The 19,050-nt window shown below is 47.9% G+C and overlaps 1 protein-coding gene across 15 annotated transcripts in view; it reads right to left on the reverse strand.

Annotated features, from left to right (window-relative positions):
• Positions 1-19,050, reverse strand: part of ZNF618 (zinc finger protein 618) — a 166,593-nt gene that overhangs the window by 43,243 nt on the left and 104,300 nt on the right. For 10 of the 15 annotated variants that reach the window (XM_083807655.1, XM_083807665.1, XM_083807657.1 and 7 more), the window contains 3 exons: positions 18,852-18,890; positions 2,102-2,191; positions 659-694 (listed from right to left, as the gene is read on the reverse strand). In XM_083807655.1, coding sequence (XP_083663781.1) covers positions 659-694; positions 2,102-2,191; positions 18,852-18,890 — 165 coding nt within the window. The remainder of the gene's footprint in view (positions 1-658; positions 695-2,101; positions 2,192-18,851; positions 18,891-19,050) is intronic. The other 5 variants (XM_083807662.1, XM_083807658.1, XM_083807654.1 and 2 more) reach the window with 3 other exon arrangements.

Genomic DNA, 19,050 nt, shown 5'->3' on the forward strand with positions numbered 1-19,050 from the left:
TTCCTTCTACAGCTGCATAGGCACTGAATGCTCCTGCATCTGTAATGACATTTCGATCTGTAACAAGATTTCAAGACATGAATTACAAACCCAATGACCCCTCTGTCTGACCTGTCCCTCCTCCACCTCAGGTGCCCCAGTCAGATATTAACCCCCTTTCCAGCCCGGCAATTCAAAGCCTGATTTCTATTTCCTGATTTTCTTCCAGTGCATCTCCCATCTAATGATGTTTTGATGTCTGAAAGTGGCCACAGTAATGCAGTCTGCAAGCAAGTCAGCTAACAAACACTGACCAGTGAATTTCTACCATCTAACACCGCAGCTCGAAGCAAATCAGAACCCAACCCATTTTATAAAATAATGTAATTTAAGCCTTGAACAATTCACTAAATCACCAGAGACATGAAACACCTGTTTCTTTGATTTTTCAGAAGCCTGATCAATTGTACGTACAACAAAAGCCTGGTATCTACTAGGGCTGGGCATTAACCTACTGGCTGTACACACCAGGTGAGGCAGAGAGGATGCTCCTCTCCCACTGCAATCAGTGAAAAAACTCCCTTGACTCTTACAAGTGTAGAATCGGACCTGCTGTACCTGAATTACTGAATGCTTGAAAATGTTTGTGAAATAAAGCACATGAAGGATCACAGCTTACCTGCCCGGTTTTCTGGGGCACCTTCCACACTAAAAACTAACACAGAATAGAAGAAGGAGGGGAAGAAACAGAACAGAAATTAAATCCTTAAATGGCCTTGTTTTCCTCCTGTATTTCACGTACCGCTTTAGCACATTTCAGCCCCACAGAATACACCAGGCTTTGTGCCCCAGTCCCTCCTCTTCCCAGCATCCACGCAGGAACTATTTGAGCATGCCCAGCCCTAAAACACAGAGATTCTCAAGGCCTTTGTTCTGACACAGACTCAGCCCCACGTGAAGTTCAGGTGCACACCTGCCTCACGCCTGTGTTTGCTGAGACACTACCACCCCCTCGGTGGAACCATGATGAACAGTGTCTTTGCAAAAGACAAGTGGAAGCCATTTCCAAAGCTCTCTCATAAGCCGAGGTAGCACTCCCTGAACCATAGCTATGAAGACACACTTCTGACAGGAGCAGACATGTCCATCTCACAGTGACTTTTAGCCCCCCTAATTTAATTTTAGGTCCCTGCACAAGAACGATAGTGTGTCATGGTGTACTGCAAGAGAACACTGGCTGCTCTTTGAGCACATTTAGAAGTCCACATGTTCCACTGAAAAACAGCAAAACATTTACTGTGAAAATCCATTTGCTTTTCTGAGATGCTCCAGCTAACCAGAACTTTCTGCTTCCCAAGCAGTCTCTACCTAAAAATCTGCCAGGCCTCCCTCCTCGGCCAGGTGAGGAGCAACACCGACATGCTCACAGCATGTACAGTGAGGGTTTGGAGTAGGTGTGGGCTCCACGTTAAGGAGCTTTAAATGACCTGTAAGTATAGGCAGCCAAGCCAAAGACAGTATGTTGTTGCTTCTATTCCCCCCAATATAGAAAAAAGAAATGCACTGCTTCTGGAGGAGGATGTCTGCTTCTGTCTCAGCGTCACCCGCCTAGGCCACATCTACATTCACAAAGGAAAAATTATCCTGACAACTGTATCACTTCACTACCACAGTGATTAACAAGAATGAAACATTTCTCAACTCTGAAACGTGGTTTCTCACAGAAGGGCATGTTAGGAACAAACCTGTGAAGTCAGAAACCAAAAAGCAACCAACTCTTGCCTAGGCAGTAGCCAGACTGACAATTTACCTTGAGGCACTCTGCTCTAGCATATCCATCTGATGCACGAACCTTAATACAGAAGGGAGGACTGCAAGGACCGCAGGTCCCAGCAGAGGGTGTTGTTTTGATGCATGCAAAGAGAATCAAGCCCAGCAGACTTCTCCCTGCAGTGCCTGCAGACTGTGCCTCCCCTGACAAAGGCGAGTGAGGAATGCTGCGACACGTCCTGCACATCATGGGCCGCATGATCCTGCAGGACCACATTTTGCCTTCCCCAGGGCAACACAGCAACCAATTCTCATTTTAGTTTAGGTGTCTAAGTGTCAAAATAGTACTCACCATCCACGGCATGCAGGTCTCTGTGCTCTTGGAAGCAGCTATAATATTTATATTTTTTCCCGCAAATGTCACACGTGTACCTAAAGTTGTCTGTAGGAATAAGAAAACATGCCACTTTAGAAACCTTGAAGTAAAAAGCAAGCACTCCAGAGTACACTGCTCAGTCAGAAAGCCCCATGCAGTCACATTGATCCCACACACCCTGCCGAATCTCTCAGGCACGCAGACAGCCACTGCCTCACACTGACCCCCCATGCTGTGTAGCTTATCCTGAGGTATACTCTGTTTTTCATTTCAGTCAGGCAGCTCTGCTCTCCAGTAAAGCCTCCATAAGACGTCTCAGCAGGCCCTGCTGAAATCTCCTTTGGAAGTTCAGGGCTACGGTACTGGTCAGGGTGGGGACAAACCGGAAGAATTTAACTCAGAGCCAAGGTACGCGCTGTTAGAAGCCAAAGACATAACACGCCACCTAAAACAAGGACTGGAAAGGTGTGCACGCTCCTGTCCACACCTGGTTCTCACTGCTGCTGCTAACTGATTGCTAACTGCACCCAGGATCCCGTATGGGCACATGAGAACAAACAAAACCAAAAATAACCAGCAATTCAAAGCACAAAGGGCATCTGCCCAATGACAGGACCGACGCAGCCTGGTACCGTATGTATCAGTACCCTCGACCCCCTCCCTTCAGCCCACAAACAACAGCCCCCCTTCACCACAGCCGTGTTCCTATCTTTTCACCCCCCACTGATACGTGCCGCTGGCTCCCTCAAAACACCAGCTCCCTCCCGTGTCCATCCTGCTCAGGTGCCCACCCAGTGCTGCCCGTGTGTCCCTCTGTCAGCGGAGAGACCCCCTGGCTCTCCATCCTGGGGGTCTCTCCTCCACCAGGACGCCTACAGCCACCACTCCCAGAGGAACACGCTGCGGTTTGAGGCTTGCAGCCTTCAGTCCGATTTGACCGGAATCACCATAGGGATGGACTGACAGACAAACGTCTGCACAAACCCTGTCCCCTTCACAGATCAGACTAAGAACCGAAAACGGCTTCAGGAGGGGAGTTTTATTTTCCCCGCTGCTACAGCAGTGCTCTCTCAACCGCTCCGGGAGCGGACGCAGCGAGTTTTGCATTCAGGCACCCTGCTTCTGAGCCCTGCTGCACCTGCCGAGCTGGGGCAGCGATCTTCCAACGGGCCCACTGGGAAACATCGGGAAAACGCCACTGGCACAGCTCAGATTTTACAGAGAACAGGACAACCAGAGGAGGAAAGCCCCCAGTGTATGCTCAGCTCTCTGTCAGTCTATGTGGCTGGCACCATCAGGGCGGGGAGGGGAAGTCAGGCGGATGCAAAAAGCTCGGGATGGTTACGAATCTGGTTTGCTCTGACTGGGGACAATGAAAGCCTTTGACCCAGATATTGCACCTGTGTAGGGAAAATCTGAGAAGGGATGCTGTAACCCTGAGCACATCCTTGCCGGTCAGCTCGGTGAGGTTTTCCAGCTCCCGGTATCAGGCAACCACCCGCATCCACCAGTAGTCACCCCACTGAGACGCGCAGCGCTGTGCTTGCAGCCAGCCACAGCTGACGGCTTGCGTGCCTGTCGTGTGCCACCGGCCCGCTACAAACAAAGCGGAACGCATCAGCCCGTGTAGCCAGAAAGGATCTTAAAAGCAATGTATTTTACTTCACACCAGGAGCAAGCGAGGACTGCACACGCCAGCTGCTGTGCCTCCACAGACGAGCTGCCACCCCGCGAGCTCCCCTGCCGCAGCTCGGTTGTTTGCAGCCATGTGTGCATACAATTAGCGAAGTTAAGGCATTGTTTGTTCTCACCTCCTCCACGCTGCATTCAAACGCACCAGAGTGTGCGCATTAAGTAATCTTTTATTTTACTTGTCCATAGTTTTATTTTTAACAAATAAATATTTAAAGCTCAGATGCAATGGGACAGTCTGATCACTCGGGTTCATCAGCCCTTGAGGTTTCAACACTAAATGAAGCATCACTTTCCACCCCTTTATTCTGCTCAGCAAAATAAAACTAGGAGCTATTGTGATGTGTAAGAGAAAAACGTTCAATATGATAGGTGTTAAATAGCTGGGCATTGTAACTTTACAACTGCTACCAAAAATATTTGTATCTTAATTAGAGCACAGCAATACTAAACTAGACATAAGGGATTTTTAAGAGCTCAGGCTGAATAAGTGAGATAGAGCCCAGGCACATAAACCAAGATGAAAAAGATCCTCTGCTTCAGACAGTGCACTGCTTAAGGAAGAGGAGGAGGAGAAGCAAAACACGAGAACATTCAAATGATAAAAGCACTGGTGGGTCACTGCAAAGATATGCACATCTAACAGCGGTTCATAAATAATCTTATGCAATCTTCTTCTGTAGTCATACAATGGTGCAGAGGGTCTCAATCTACCTGGGATCCCATTCGACAACAAAGGGAATCTAATGATTCCTCGTGAGTATCTGTGTATCTGCTGTGAAAAAATTCAGTCAATTATCAGCAAATAAAATTCGTAATGAGTCATCAGTAATCAGACTCACATCACCACGCATCCCAAAGACAAGAAACCAACCTCCTTTCTGAAGTGTAATGAGCCTTGGAGTAGATGAACTGAGGACTAATTCTTCACAGGAGTACCAAATGCCAAGCACCTTCAATATCTCCATTTGGAAGAAGAAAACTATTACAGCCTTAGTTTGGAAGCAAAGTGCTCAATAAATAAGGACACTTGTTAGAACAGAATAAAACTGAAAGCGAGGCACACCACGGCACTAGGATATCATCTCACACTCACGCAGGCACAGCTAGTTATAGTTTCTGTAACTTGGGAAGGACTGCGGGGATCGTGCTGATAATGGCTGGGACTTGAAGGGGTGACCATGTGCTGGGTACGACCACTGCCTTTCCTAGGCAGTGTGGGGAAAATGGAAACACACACCAAGTATAATGGTGCAGTCCAGGAGAAAAGGGGTTTGCTTGTTTTGTTAGGAGACTGTTTTCCCTAAGGAAGAACAACCTCCAGAGATTATATTGAAAAAAATCATTATGAGAAGAATTTGTTCCAGCTGGTATTGGTACTAATCTCTTCCTCTCCGCTTTGAAGGAGATAACACCCAGCAAACAGTGCCAAGTCTCAGACATGAGGAGGTTTACAGGGAATTCAGGAAGTACCAGGAGGGTGCCAATGTGTAGCTAAGCTTTCCCCTCTCTGAGCAGCGGTCACTCTTGCAGGGCTGGACCAAAGCGCCAGACTTCGTACCCAATAGAGCTGTCTGCTGACAGCTCTCAGGCACTTCCAGTGCTCTTCCCAGCCGCAGCAGCTCTTGGAAAAAAGGCAAAAGCACCAGCCACGTTACAAGGCAGTTCCTCAGATATGAAGCACTGACATACCGAGATGGCAAACAGGCCATCATTTTTCAAGTACCCAAAAAAACAATTCTGTGGGACCTGAAGGCATTTTTGACCATTTTGCTTGCAAGTGCACCTCCCGCACAGGACAGGGAATGCGCTGCTCTTCTCCGCCTGTCTCCAGGGGCTGCTGCCTGCTGGCTCCAGCCGAGTTGTCGTGTGGCCTGTGTTCGGCGATGACTTGTAGCTCCTGAAATACTGAAATACCCCGCTGTGGGGATGATCAGTCAGGTCATCTTTCTTCCCAAATGTAGCATTGAGTATTTTGAGATCTTTTAGTTGTTTTGGTTCAGATATCCAGCAGAGAAGAAAACACACATCTCATTTTGGCAGGAAAGAGGGAGGGCAGAGAACATGTGCCCAACAGTGGCAGGCAAAAGAAACAGGATTCATTGCTCAGGGCGCTTGGCCCAGAGCCTCTGGATTTTGCTCTAGAAACTCAAGAAGGGAACAATAGCTATCAAACTTGCTGAAAGGTCAGGACTTCTGTATCTCAAGCTAAAAATACAGATCAATTAACCCGCCCCTCGTAAGTGCAGGAATCTCAGACCACATAAATTGCACACAAATTCAAGTTTCCACTGGGCTGACAGCGCTCTGCACAGCATCACAGAAACCCAGATTGGAAACAACTACATATATCATCCAGATGACATCCCTGCAAGGATGAGATCACATCCCACTGAGCATCCAGAATAATGGGGTCTCCGTACAACATGCTGCAGGAGCTACTTGAGGACTTCTCAAGGGAAACAACAAGTTTTGCCTGTTGCAGAACTCACATTCGCCTTTTAAATTGAAGAAGCCACAAAAGCTACACGATACAGGAGCTCTCACAGCAGCCAGACACTTCGTAGATACTCTTGAAACCAAAGCGATTCCACTCTTACCGAGCACTGCAGAGCTAGCTGTTTATTAGGGACAGACTCCAAATGCGGAAGAGCAAAACTGCTGAATGTAAGTTAGTGAATTGCAAGAGCCTGCTGAATTACCCTGAAAACCCAGCAGTGTTCCAAGCTCATGTCAACAAAAAAGCAGCAAAATCAGAAAGGAGAAGAGGACAGTCTGGACGGTGCATTACATGTCCTGCTCCTTGACTTCGTGGTACCAGGAGGTCTGAGAACAGCCAAGGAAGCACTGATCTCCAGAGTTCCTGTCCCCGGCTCACCTCAGGGAGCAAGGTTTCCCAAGCAGTTCATAAAGTCCATCACTGACTGGGAAGGGTGGCTGGATTTCTCGCGGCTAAGCCTGCTGCAATAGGTTTATTTGCCCTCTCTCTGTCTGAAGCTGTGATATTTCTTTCTTTCTCCAGTCTCTGCTGGCAGATGCTGGAGTCCTGAAATGTCCTGCTGGTGATAAACACAGTGGGCTGGAGATGGTGGGTGGCTGTGCAGAGTACCTGACAAAAGCACCATCTTTCCCAGGATGTCTGCCTCACAGAAGGGAACCACGAACAACTGCAGCCCTCTTCATTGAGAGCCAAAGCCACCGCAACTGAACTACCTGATGCAAAGAACCAGGAAAGACTGGCGTTTTCTGAGATACGTGCCACATGCCTGTCACCAGAAAACAGCTTTCCGAGCTGTGTCCAGCACAGACTACCTGAGCAGCCTCCCCAGAAAAAGACCCAGAGCGCAGCTACTGCGTCCTTACAACACAGCAGGGAGCAGAAACATCTGGCAGCCCTGCTTGCTTGTGTGTCTTCCACCCAGAGCAGCACAAAGACAGCTCTGGAGAGAGGCTTCTTCTGCCTTTTAGCAGCCTGAGGGGCACCTGGAAGGAAAGGAACACATTTATGGTTTCCTAAGCTTGCAGAATATTCCCCACACAGATTCAAGGCAACTCCTCTGACCTAGCCCCCAGCATCTTCAGGAGCTTCCTTCTAGATGCTGGACTGGCAGCGGGGAGAGGTAAAATGCATGCCTGCAGACACACAGCTTGCTGCCAGCAGACCTCCATCTACTCCTCATCCAAACTGTGCTGCAGCACTGAAGTTATGAGCTTTACACCTGCATTTTACAGCCAAGTAGAGAGTTGCAAGTAAAATCCATGACAATCTACATCAGAGCTCAACTCAAAGGTGTCTAATGGCAAAATTCCTTGGAAAGGGAGCAGGAGAGAGCCCAAAGTCAGCAGCAACCCCTTAAGGGGATTAAAGTATCCCAAGTTATATTAGTAAGGATTAAATAATAATAAAATCCAGAAATTTGGAAAGGACAGAAACCCTCACACAAATGCACAAGCCAGCTCCTAAGTGGGGTTTAGTAAAAAAACGTTCCCAGTGGGCAAACTATTCCAAGATCACTCATTTCATGATCACTTCCTTCTTTCCCATGAACATTTGGCCTCTGTCAGAAACACAAAAGACATTTCGACATGCACTGGCCCATCCTAGCATGGTGCTTCGCGTGCGTCTCAAAGGGTGTCCTAACTAACAAGCCAAGAAAAGGTAATCACAAACCCTGCCACAGCCAGGCCAAACCCCTTGAGACAACCAACAAATGGTGCAGGCTGTGAGCTGTGGGCTGGCGAAGGGCTCAACGACAAGTGAGAGGGCACAGAGCCACCGGCGTGTGCTCAGGTTCTCAGTGCAGCATTTCAGAGCCCAGTCCCGACTCCTCTGAGCAGCTGCTGCAGACACACTCAGCAGCTACGGGGCTGGCTTCACCTCACAGCATTTTACAAGCTGCTTTCAAGCAGGCAGCCAGTGAGGTCCACGAATTCCATGATGCTTTATCCAAACCACGTGTCAGCCGAATGTATCGACACGATGGAGATTTCAATACAGACCCTCTGGAGCTGGATGTAATCCTTTCAGGTCAGGAAGCGTGATGCCAGACTAGCAGGAGATCCCATACAGCGGAGAATATCCCATATCCATTTCTGAAAGACAGCCCCCTGTTCATCATAGTCTCATGATCACATACAGGTGGTTGTTGTTTTTGTTTTTGTTTTTTTTACCTCTGGGGGAGGAAAGTGTTCGGGTACTGCTCACTGGATGGTGGGACAGAAAAGACTTCCCAGGAGTCCTCAGGCTGCTACACATCAATGAGTTTCCTTCTTCCACACTTAAAAGTACGTTAAATTTGAATCAAAACAGACAGCAAGTACCACCAATTTAAAGTGAAAATATTATGGCATTTTGCAATTATGCCCAAAATCAGCACTATGAACAGAATGTTCGGATTCCACGACACAAATCAGACACACCAGACAATATAATTAACGCCAGCAGATCTGGTTTCATGCTTTTTCATTCTGGTGTCACTTCAGGGGAGTGCTGGATTCTTTTTATTTAAATTGTAACTCAGTGCAAGATAAAGAATGTCGAAAAGAGAGTGTTAATGTTCTACTACCAGAATTTTGACAATGAACAGCATCAATTTTGCATAATTAAAAAATAGGTGTACTTGTACATACCTAACTTGTGACGCAATAAGATTTATTATTTTTTTACATTAAAAGGGATGCTGAATCTCCACAAGTGAAAAACTCAGTTCAGCTCACATTATGGAATTTTGCACAAGATGTGATATGGGCCATTTTATTTTAAATTCCTCTGAAATCAAAAGCAGTTTAAGGTCTGACTGGGAACATACTCTACTCATCTGCCTCACAACTGTTTAGATTAAATGATGTAGCACCAAGAGTTGCATAAAGGAAAACAAATCTCATCTTGACTTCTTGTACACATTTGTCCTTGACCAGAAATTTTGTTCTTACTGTGATTTCCAGATGGGTATTCATAGGATTCATGCAGAGTTTCCAAAGTGGAAAGGAAAAGTGATAGTTAAATGACTGAGCAGCACTAAAGAACAAATCCTGGCTTCCTAAACCTTCATAAGGACCAAGATCAAACTAAAATAAAATGGGATAATAAACTCTCTACAATTGTCTACGGTAATCCAGGCCTCTAACCTTTATGTTAGGTTGAAAGGAGGAAATTTTAAGAAGGTAACCATTGTATTGTTCTGCCTTTCCTGGTTTTAAAGTGAAAATACTGAGAACTGTGGTGAGGTAAGCTGGATTAGTCAACAGTGCAGACTGCTGCACTGTCGGATTGTTGTCTTGGCTTAAAGATGTTTGGGGTAGTGTTTTAATAAATTGTAAAAATACTGAAATACTGAAAATATATTTTTTTCTGTGTTATTCAGATAAAACATTGTTGAAATGCCAACATGCAGCTCAGCAGACAAAGGTGCAAGCTGAAAGAAGAATTTGGAATAATTAATGGCATTGCTGTTTGTATACCTTTTCCACTGCTAAATTTCAACCCATGTTGAAAGCTGGAAAGGGTATTGCTTCCTAACGAACACGGGAGGGATGTAATCCTATCTTCAGAAAAGTTCTCCTGGCATTTTCAAGACAGACTGACAGATGAATGGAACAGTTTGGAATTACTAAATTTCTTACCCTTTTTTATTAAAATAAATATATTTTTCCATCAATTTTTCTGCCTAGGAACTGTGTAAGAGATTTCTCACAAGGTATTAACAGCCAGATTTCTGTAAACATTTCTGTAAACATTGTCTATTTTGTCAGTATCCAGAAAAGCGGAAGAAATTTATTTTTTATGGGTGTATTAGCAATTTTCTGTATAAGATCATGTTTGGAGATTAATAGACAACTTGAAACCTTCTTTTCTAAAATCTTAGGCTAAAGCTACGCAGAAAGCAACTGTTCCTTTCTAGAGCTATGGAACTGCAGCACTTGCACAAACATCACATCCTCCCGTGTGCCATGCTCCGGAGCACACCTTACATGTTCGTAAGGAAAGACACCCAGCAGGATACCCAAAACGAGAACATCTGAAAGAACCCTTAGCATTACGGAGTGACGTCAGAAGAGTGAGATCAAATTTATTCTACTAAAAACCAGGGCCAGGAGCTGTACCTGCTTCACCCAGCCTCAACAAAATGTCGGTGCGGCGACGTGAAGGCTCCAAAGCAGCAAACATTGGTCCTGGTTCCCTCCCTGTGCCATCCCTGGCGTGCAACGTACTCAGAGAAAGAGATTACGGGAGCAAGACAACAGTAACCTGTGTCACGGTGCCACGGACAGCACTGTGCCTCGCCACAAACACCAGCTCCGGGGGGAGCAGGAGTGACCCCAGCCCATGAGCTGTGAAGAAATAGGCTCTTGTGAAAGGCAACAACTACACCGAGGGAACACACGCCAGGCTTACAAGTCAAAATTTCCTTCACACTGTAGACGAAGCTCCTTATTATTTTCTTAATGTCCTCCTCCTGCACAGAAATTTATCATTCTTGGTCTCAGCCCATTGGTCATTTAAATTTGAAGATGAACATATTCATCTCCTTGTTAGGCAAATGGGAATCTAAAGAGACTTTACCTATTTAAAATGCAAACGCATTAAAAAATAAAATCCATTTTTATAGCTTTCCCCAAGGAGCAGGAGTATTATTAAATAAGAACATCGGAAAAATTAATCAAAGTTGTAAATGACTAACTGTTCACTTTGGCATGTGTACGTGGGTGTGCACACGCACACACATCTTTTACATTAGGCTTTTAATTGTGTAAGGCATTAGTAAGTTTTACCAAGCACAACGGTGGAACTTCCCATTTTTTGCTCTGTTACCCTCAAAAAAGTTAAAGGAAATCAAAAGCTAAAATTTACTTTATGGAAACATTAAGGTTGCAAATTTGAATATTTAAAATTAATGAAGAAATGTAGATGCCAAATATTCTTCCTTAACCTTAGATTAACACTAGCAAACCATTTACATATCCTTCCAGCTCTAGTCAGAACATTAAGATCACTATATCCTCCACATATAAGGTGTGGGCAAGAAAACCTTCATTTTTAATATATTAATTTAATGCTGTAAATTCACAACCCTCAAGATGTTTTTGCACATGCGAAGCAGTGGCACTATGCCTCCATAGTTAATGTCTGCAAGACATATTCCGGCCGAAATCCTTGTTTCTAACCTTTCACTGCTTTTTCGAATAAATTCCTTTTAGTCTGAACTTTCTCATGTTTACTCAGAGCCCAAAGGGAGGTATGTTTTTTAAAGATCAGGCCAATCATTTATTTTATTTTTTTTATTTATGGGATTGTGAAATATATACTATGCATTCAATTTTGGAAAAGAAAATTACAGAATCACAGAATTCCTTTTTTTGTCCTTCTAAGTAACGTCACACAGTGGAGACGCACACTCCTCACGGACACCGTCATGCACACAAGTGATGAGTTTGAATGCACTTAAACTGGAAAGAAAATCATAATTCTGTTGGCAGCCTACAGCACCCTCAGACAGCGATGAAAGCTGGCGTCCCCCACAGCACCTCGTGTCCTACTCTCTTAGCTCAGCACCCGGGTACAATCCAGTGCACAGACAGCAAGTGTGATGCTACTGTGAAGGGGAAGGAGAGAACAAGCCTCACAGGTTAAACCCCATTTTCAAACGGCTCACCTCCCGACCCATCGCAAACCTGATGAGAATTACAGCCTGCTACCAGGGGCTGGGATATGACCACAAACTAACACGTAGCGTGCTACATCTTGGGTGTATCACTACACCTTGAGCACCTGCGAAGAGGGAGTAAAGACCAAGCAAAGAAGAATGACTCAGATATCGCATGGTACCTGCTAAACTGTGCCACAAGGCAGGAGCTTCAGCATGCGACACGTGAGCGGGCAGCTGGCCCTGCTGTACCGTAGGCACATGCTTCCCTCTAGGCTACGGTGAAGCCCAAGCTTGGAGTAAAGCTCTGAACCAAGGATAGCGATGGCACCAGCCAGAAACACAAACACCCGAGGAGGACAGGGTTATCCTGCCGGCTTCACCACGTGCACAGCTGGGACAATGATTTCTTCTGAAGGCCCTCTGTACCTCTTTGGTACCTGTGTATTACAAAGATACCCGACCTTAACAGCAGTTAATTTTAACACTGCAACACCACAGCTGATACTGTACTTCACCACCTTCCTTGGTGTGCCACACAATGTACGTGGAAAACATGTTGACTGGCTTTTCTTTCCCTCGATCGCACTGTAGAACTGGCAGCCTTTGAGCTGAAATGCTTCTCAGCATTTTATAACAAGCAGGATGGTTCTCGTCTCTACCCCAGTCTGTCACTCAAGAGGAGGGGAGAGCGCAGCCCATCCATTTCTCAATCTCTTCTTAATGGCCAGTTCTGAGTTGCAGAGATGCTAAAGCCTGGACTGTACAGAAAAACTCAAGAACTCTTCATATTGCCAGCTGTGCTGTCTTTGTGGAAGACAGATCTCAGCTTTTCTCTCTGTAGGACACCAGCGTCTGTGTAAGACTTCAATTACAAAAATTTTGTACCCCCAATGCAATAAAGCAACACACTTCAACAGGGAAAGCAATTCATAATACATTAAAAAATTGCTCTGAAATATTTGGTAAATATCATCACCTGTGAGATTCTTTCAAAAATTCTTTGCAAACAGGAAAAATGGGCTCCAAGACAACAGGAAGGTCAACAGGCATAAAGGAAAAACAAGTTGTGTTATTTGGGATCAGTCTTGGAATTCCGTGGGAATACTGCTGGAATTCATTCATCCAGCTCATGATTTTTCAAACTATGGGGCTGGCCACAGGAAGCACAAAGGGACTAGGAAAGTTGCTTCCCAATTCTGCTAGAATTTAAGGCACAAGTGAAGGAGCTGCCAGGCGAACGATGGTCTGGGTTTACAGACAGGAATCGTACACTGGGCTCTCAGGCATCTCCCATACAGTGGAGTCCATTGAAGAGCTGCGTAAGAGTAACCTGCTGGCAGCGTGAGCACAAGGATCTGCTTTTAAAAAACAGCACAAAACCCAGCTTAGCCTCTTAAACAGAATTGCATGTAAACAAAAGCATGAGATGGAGGCAGAAAGAACAGGATCTGCCAGAAAACAACCATTAGTGGTCTTCAAACCTCCAGCAAATGTCACAGATTTGTCACAGTAACAAACTGCAACACTGCTAGGAATGAAAGCAGGTGAACTATTTGAACTGGGTTGTTTGAGGGGAACTTCTTTTTCATGCTATTTTCCAGCAAATCACAGAATAACTGGCTGGTGGCATGCTAACAGCCTAGCAGAGCAGACTTCACTTTCATGGCTCGTACTGGTTGTGAGCAATACCTGCTTTTAAACTACTACATCTTGGATGTCATGGTCCTCAAAAAAGTTCTTACCATGGCAGGAGAACAAAGCCAACCACACTATCAGTGAACTCCTATGGACTCAGCCAGACTGATTGACATGCTGGAGATGAAATGCTCCTCAAATCACTCTTCCTGATTCTTCCCACTTCTAACAGCATTTCTTTAAAAACTTCCAGGAATACTATTCCCCATGGTATTAAGCACTGCTCCATCACACTCAGGACTTCTCCCTCAAGAAGAGGAACACTTATGAAGTCTCAGATAGCCAAACAGCCATATGCAAAGCTAATATTCCAGCTACACTTTAAGCAACCTTCATCCTTTAGTAATTCTTCCCCCGCTCTATTCTACGCGCTTGCTGTTCTGCTTTCTCTCACAAGGCACAGAAATGCAATCCAACAGCATGAGGCTGTGCCTGGCAGAGAGGGACTGGGCTGCGAGCCCGGAGACTTGCGCTCTCCTCCTTTGCCACTTGCCCGCTGGTTGCCTCCGGCAAGTCGCTTGCTCTCGCTCTGCTGTTCCCCGCCTGCCTGCAGAACAGCAAACTCCTCTGTGGGTGATCCAAGGCTCGCCCAGGCAAAAGGCTTAGACATACCAGGGACTAGTAGGACTACTGGCTGCATTTATTAACATACGGTGTTTTGAAAACAGATATTAAAAGGCCATTGGTAAGCTGTAATCAGGCAAGTGCTGTATTAACAGTTGCCAGAGCAACCTTTTAATTCTGTCATATGCTGGTCCAAAGAGGCAGAGACACGATTAGAAAAAGCAGTAGTGAGCATGTAGACAAGAGCTTAAATGCTTACCTAGTCCCAGGATGAATTAAGGTTTCATGAGCAACCATAAAACTGGCAGTCTAACTCTGAGCTCTGCAAGCCAATTCTGGTTGCACTGCACATGTTCTTATATGCAAGTTCTTCTATCCTTCAGAAGAGTAATATCAAAATCCAACAGCCTGACTATTAAAATCCATGATACGTAGCGGAGTTACAGAACACAGCTATGCTAACTGGAGACAGGGCCCTGTGGGGGGATGCTCAGACTTCTCTACCTCCCTCCCCTCCACTGCAGATGAGCCCAGAAGGAGCTCGCAGCATGGAGCCCATCCTGGGTTTTCCTCCTAACCCAGTTTAGGCACTGGCTCGGGCAGGACTGCTGATCCAACCCTGGTGACAGCCCAGCTCTTACAACTGCTGTCCCCAGCCTGAGACGTGCACACTGAACACAACCTGCCCACAACCCAGCACAGACAAGTTCACATCCGAGGCGAAGCCGCACACAGCCGTGTCCCTGGCACACTGTCCCTGCTGGGGCAGCGTTTGCGGACCCCTGCTTGCCAGTGGCTTTATTTAGCTATCTCTCAGGTTGCCAAGAATTTCCCCTGGTATGTGAGCAGCAGGAGGGAGGTTGTTTTTACAAAGTTTGTAACCCCCTGAAACATGAATGGAATTTCCATGGAAAATGATGGTGCAGATGTAGTACAATCACCTTCTTCCCGAGGACTTTGAAAAGTCTGGAGCAAACGAGAGAGACAAAAGCATCTCAGGAAAGACTGCCAGACCCTTCTATAGGAAGTCAGTAACCTAGATGTCAAATTGGTCATCCCTGCCTAGGAAAAATTATCAAACATTTTTTGGTGTTTTTTTTTTTTTCCCCAAAACCTCTCCTCCCTTCCTCCCTGTCAGTCAAAGTTGGTAACAGCTCGACAATCCTTTTTATTAACACATTAGCACTGTGGGTTGCATTGTTTTCTTCACTCTACATGTGGGAATTCTGGTCTTGGATCGTGAGCCAAGGCTAAAAAGTTGCTCCCAAAGTCATGCAACTGTGTCCCCAAGAGCACCGCCCTCTCCTAAGTACCACAGATCTATGTCACTTTGAGAATGGATCCGTGACAGAAAAGTGAGTCCCAGAGACACAATCTATAGACTAACATGCCAAGGCTGCAAATAACCAACAGTTTTTCCTCGAGGGAGCCTTCAAAGTGCCTTCCCAGCTGGAAAGTCTAAACACCAATGTCTCCTCTTTAAGCAGGCAGCAAACTAACAACCGGCCTCAGCTGCGCCCCAGCTCGCCCCACGGCTCCCTTCTCCCCACAGAAGGCCGGGCCAGCCCTGCCCGCAGCAGCCCCTTCCTACCTCAGTCCTTCAGCCCTGACGGCACAGGCACGTTACTTCGCAGCTTCACCCCCTCGTGCCCGGAGCAGGCCAAGCACAACTCAGATGTCGCCTCCCAAGAGGTCACTGCTCTGCGGTAAGTCCACACGACACGACGCCGCTAAGCGCCACCGCAGCTCCAGGAAGCCTGGGACCCAGCCACAGTGCCCTCGCTGCGCTCTGCAGAGGCCCGCCTGAGATGCCTCCCCACTACCCACAGACAGGAGGAGCTTCACCAAAACCCCCCATGTGCCCGCTGTGGCTGTGAGTAACAGCTGCCTTCAGAAAGTCACTGTGGAGAAAAAAGCTTTTAGAAACGTGCAGGACCCAGTGCCGGGCAAAGAAGACCCTCATCAACACCAGTTCTGGATGGATGCAATCTATGCCACAGGGACCCATGGAGAAACACATGAGAGAAAACAAGATCTTGTTGTATCCATTAAATACTGAGACATTTTGTAAGGCAGCAAACCATGTCTGCAGAGCCCAAGAGTCTAGAGGTTCCCAACATGATAGAAATAGCAAAGGAAGATTTGGACAATACAGGCGTCTGTAACAGAAGGGGTATAAACAGCCAAATCGGGTCACAGAGGAATAGCACTGGAGAGCAGGCAAAACAAAAATAGCAGGAAAGGAAAGATAAATAAAAATCCTAAAATATATGATGAGCAAACAGAACGACACGAAAACAAGAGGGCCATTGAGCAAAAAGAGGAGAAGAGCCATGCATAGGCAACCAGGGTAGGCTAGGGCACAGGGAAGAAAGAAGACAGCTGAATTATTTCATTGCAGCAGCAAGGAGGGGAAGAGGAAGATGACTTTGTCAGGAAATTACAACCATCTGCAGTTAGGAAGAGCAGCACTGGCTGGGCAGTTTCACATTCAAGCTGGAAGGCAGGTGACACGCACAGCTGGTCTTCCACGGCGCTGGATGGCTGCGGTGGCCTCCCTCTCAGCACTCACCAACTCCCAGCTCTGCTGGCTTGGTCTCGCCTCCAGCTCTTCAGCTAGGTGAGACTATTTTGGGAGAGCATTGAGCGTGGTAGGTTAAAGGGGGTTCAGTAACTCGTGCATCAGGGATGGCACAGGGGCAGACTCGTACAGCCCTGCATAAAGACAGCAGCAGTCCCTGCCATTCTTACTGCTCACTGATGCACCTCCACTGCTACCAAGGTAGCTCCTCTGAAACCTAGTGTAAAGAGCAGCTTCTTGTCACTGTCTTCTCCCAGTGATTTTTTCTGCCTGTGACTTTCCATTCTCTCCAGCCCCTGAGATGCAGCCACCAACCACAAGAGGCAGTTATTGTCCACATAAATCCTTCTATAGCTCAAACAATGCGGGGTTTGCCCACACAGCAGGGGCACAAACCCTCACACTTTTCCCCTCTTATTCTCCATTCCTCACTCTATCTCAGCCAAAAACATTCCTTTGACAGGTAAGAAGGGGAAAGCTGACTTACAGAAAAAACATGCCAAAATTCAAGCAAGGGGGCAAGAGATGAACCTGGAAAGACTCAGGATAAGTGAAACACCAACAGGCAGCACGGCAGCTATGGAACAAGAGACAACGTGAGTCTGCAAAGGAGCCTCCATTCTCTGCCTGGACCTGCAGACCCTATGTCACGGGGGGGCTGAAAGAGCCAGTCCCCAGAGCCTGTCTCCTGAGCAGTCGGCACGAGGAGGAGATACACGCTGTGCGACGGCTGGGCACTACCCAGCCATTTCAGCCAGGGGCTGCGGACCTTCACCCCTACACGGAGCGGTCAGCCCTGCCTCCTGCAGGCAGGCAGCCGGGACTCCCCCATGCTAATGTCCAACTCTTCACCTATCACAGAACGGGACTGATGAAACAGCACTTTAAAAAAGGTTGCGTGGTTGTATTTTTTAATTATTTTTATTCTTCACTATTTATCTAACTCCTCTCTTTTTTTCTTTCTTTTTTTTTTCCTCTTTTTAACCCAACCAGGGTCAGTTTGGCACTTCCAAGCCACCCTCTATGACTGGTAAGACTGGTAACTTACCTTTTCAGTGAAAGCCATGGTTCTTACCTAACAGGAAAAAATACAGGTCTCTAGAGATCTCAGGAGGTCTCCAGGCCAACATCCTGCTCAAAGCAGGGTCTGATCTGAGCTCAGACCTGGTTATTCAGTGCTTTATTCAGACTTGTCTTGAAAACCTCCAAGGATGGAGAAGGTACAACCTCTCTGGACAACCTTCTCCACAGCATGGGGAAAAACTTTTCCTCACGTGTAGCTTGAACCTCTCTTCCAGCTTACGCCTGCTGCCTCTCATCCTCCCGCCATGCACCACGCCTGGCTCTGTCCTCCCGATGCCACCAGGTCCCTGCTGCCCCGTCCCCGGCCTGAACCAGCCCCGCTCCTAGTGGAGGGCCCTGTGCTGAACCCCTCCACTCCATCAGTGTGTCTTTCCCCAGGGGGCACGGAACCAAATTGTGGGTTTGAGGTTCAAAAATCCTACATGGCTTGCTCAGGCTGGAGAGCTCAGCAACACCCGGGGCCGCCCCGAAGGGCTGCGTGACGGGGAGGGCGGCGGGGCTCCGGCCGGCCCCTCGGCACCCCCCAGCCCGTCAGCGCCGCCCGGAGCTGCCCGGGCCCCGCCGCTCCGCTCCCGGCGGGCCGGGGGAGGCCGTGCCGAGCCGGGGGAGGCCCCGCCGATCCGGGAGGCGGCCGCTGCCACTCCGCCCACCGCCACCGCCCCGCGGCCGCCATCTCCGCGGCGCCGGCCGCCCTCTGCCGGCCGAGCCGCCGCTCCGCAGCCTGCGGGGAAAGGCCCCCAGGGGCCCTGGGCCTCCCGGCCCCGCTCCTGAAATATCCGCCATCCCCGCTCCCCGCACCGGGCACCGGCCGCGCCGGGCCGGGAGCCGTGAGCAGCCGGTCCCGGCCGTGCCGTCGGGGGAGAGCGCCCAGCCGAGCGCCCTGGGCACCCTGCGCGCCCGCGGTGCTCGCACACGTCAGGCCCCGGCCCCCCCTTTACTCGCACACAGCGCCGTGAGTACTTACTGCCTTGTGAGGCTCCTTCACCTGAGGCAGCTTCAGTGTCTGCAAAGAGAAAGAGCTGCACTTAGATCTGACAGCAGACTCTGCCCCACGTCTGAGATCACGCAGCCTCGCAGCTGCCCCAGCACCTTGACCGCTCGCTCGTCTCCAGCCGCGTTGCAGCACCCCACACAGCGGCACCCCACCACAGCGGCCCACGATG

This window comes from Anser anser (genome assembly GCF_964211835.1).
Source record: "Anser anser genome assembly, chromosome: 21".
Lineage (NCBI taxonomy): Eukaryota > Metazoa > Chordata > Aves > Anseriformes > Anatidae > Anser > Anser anser.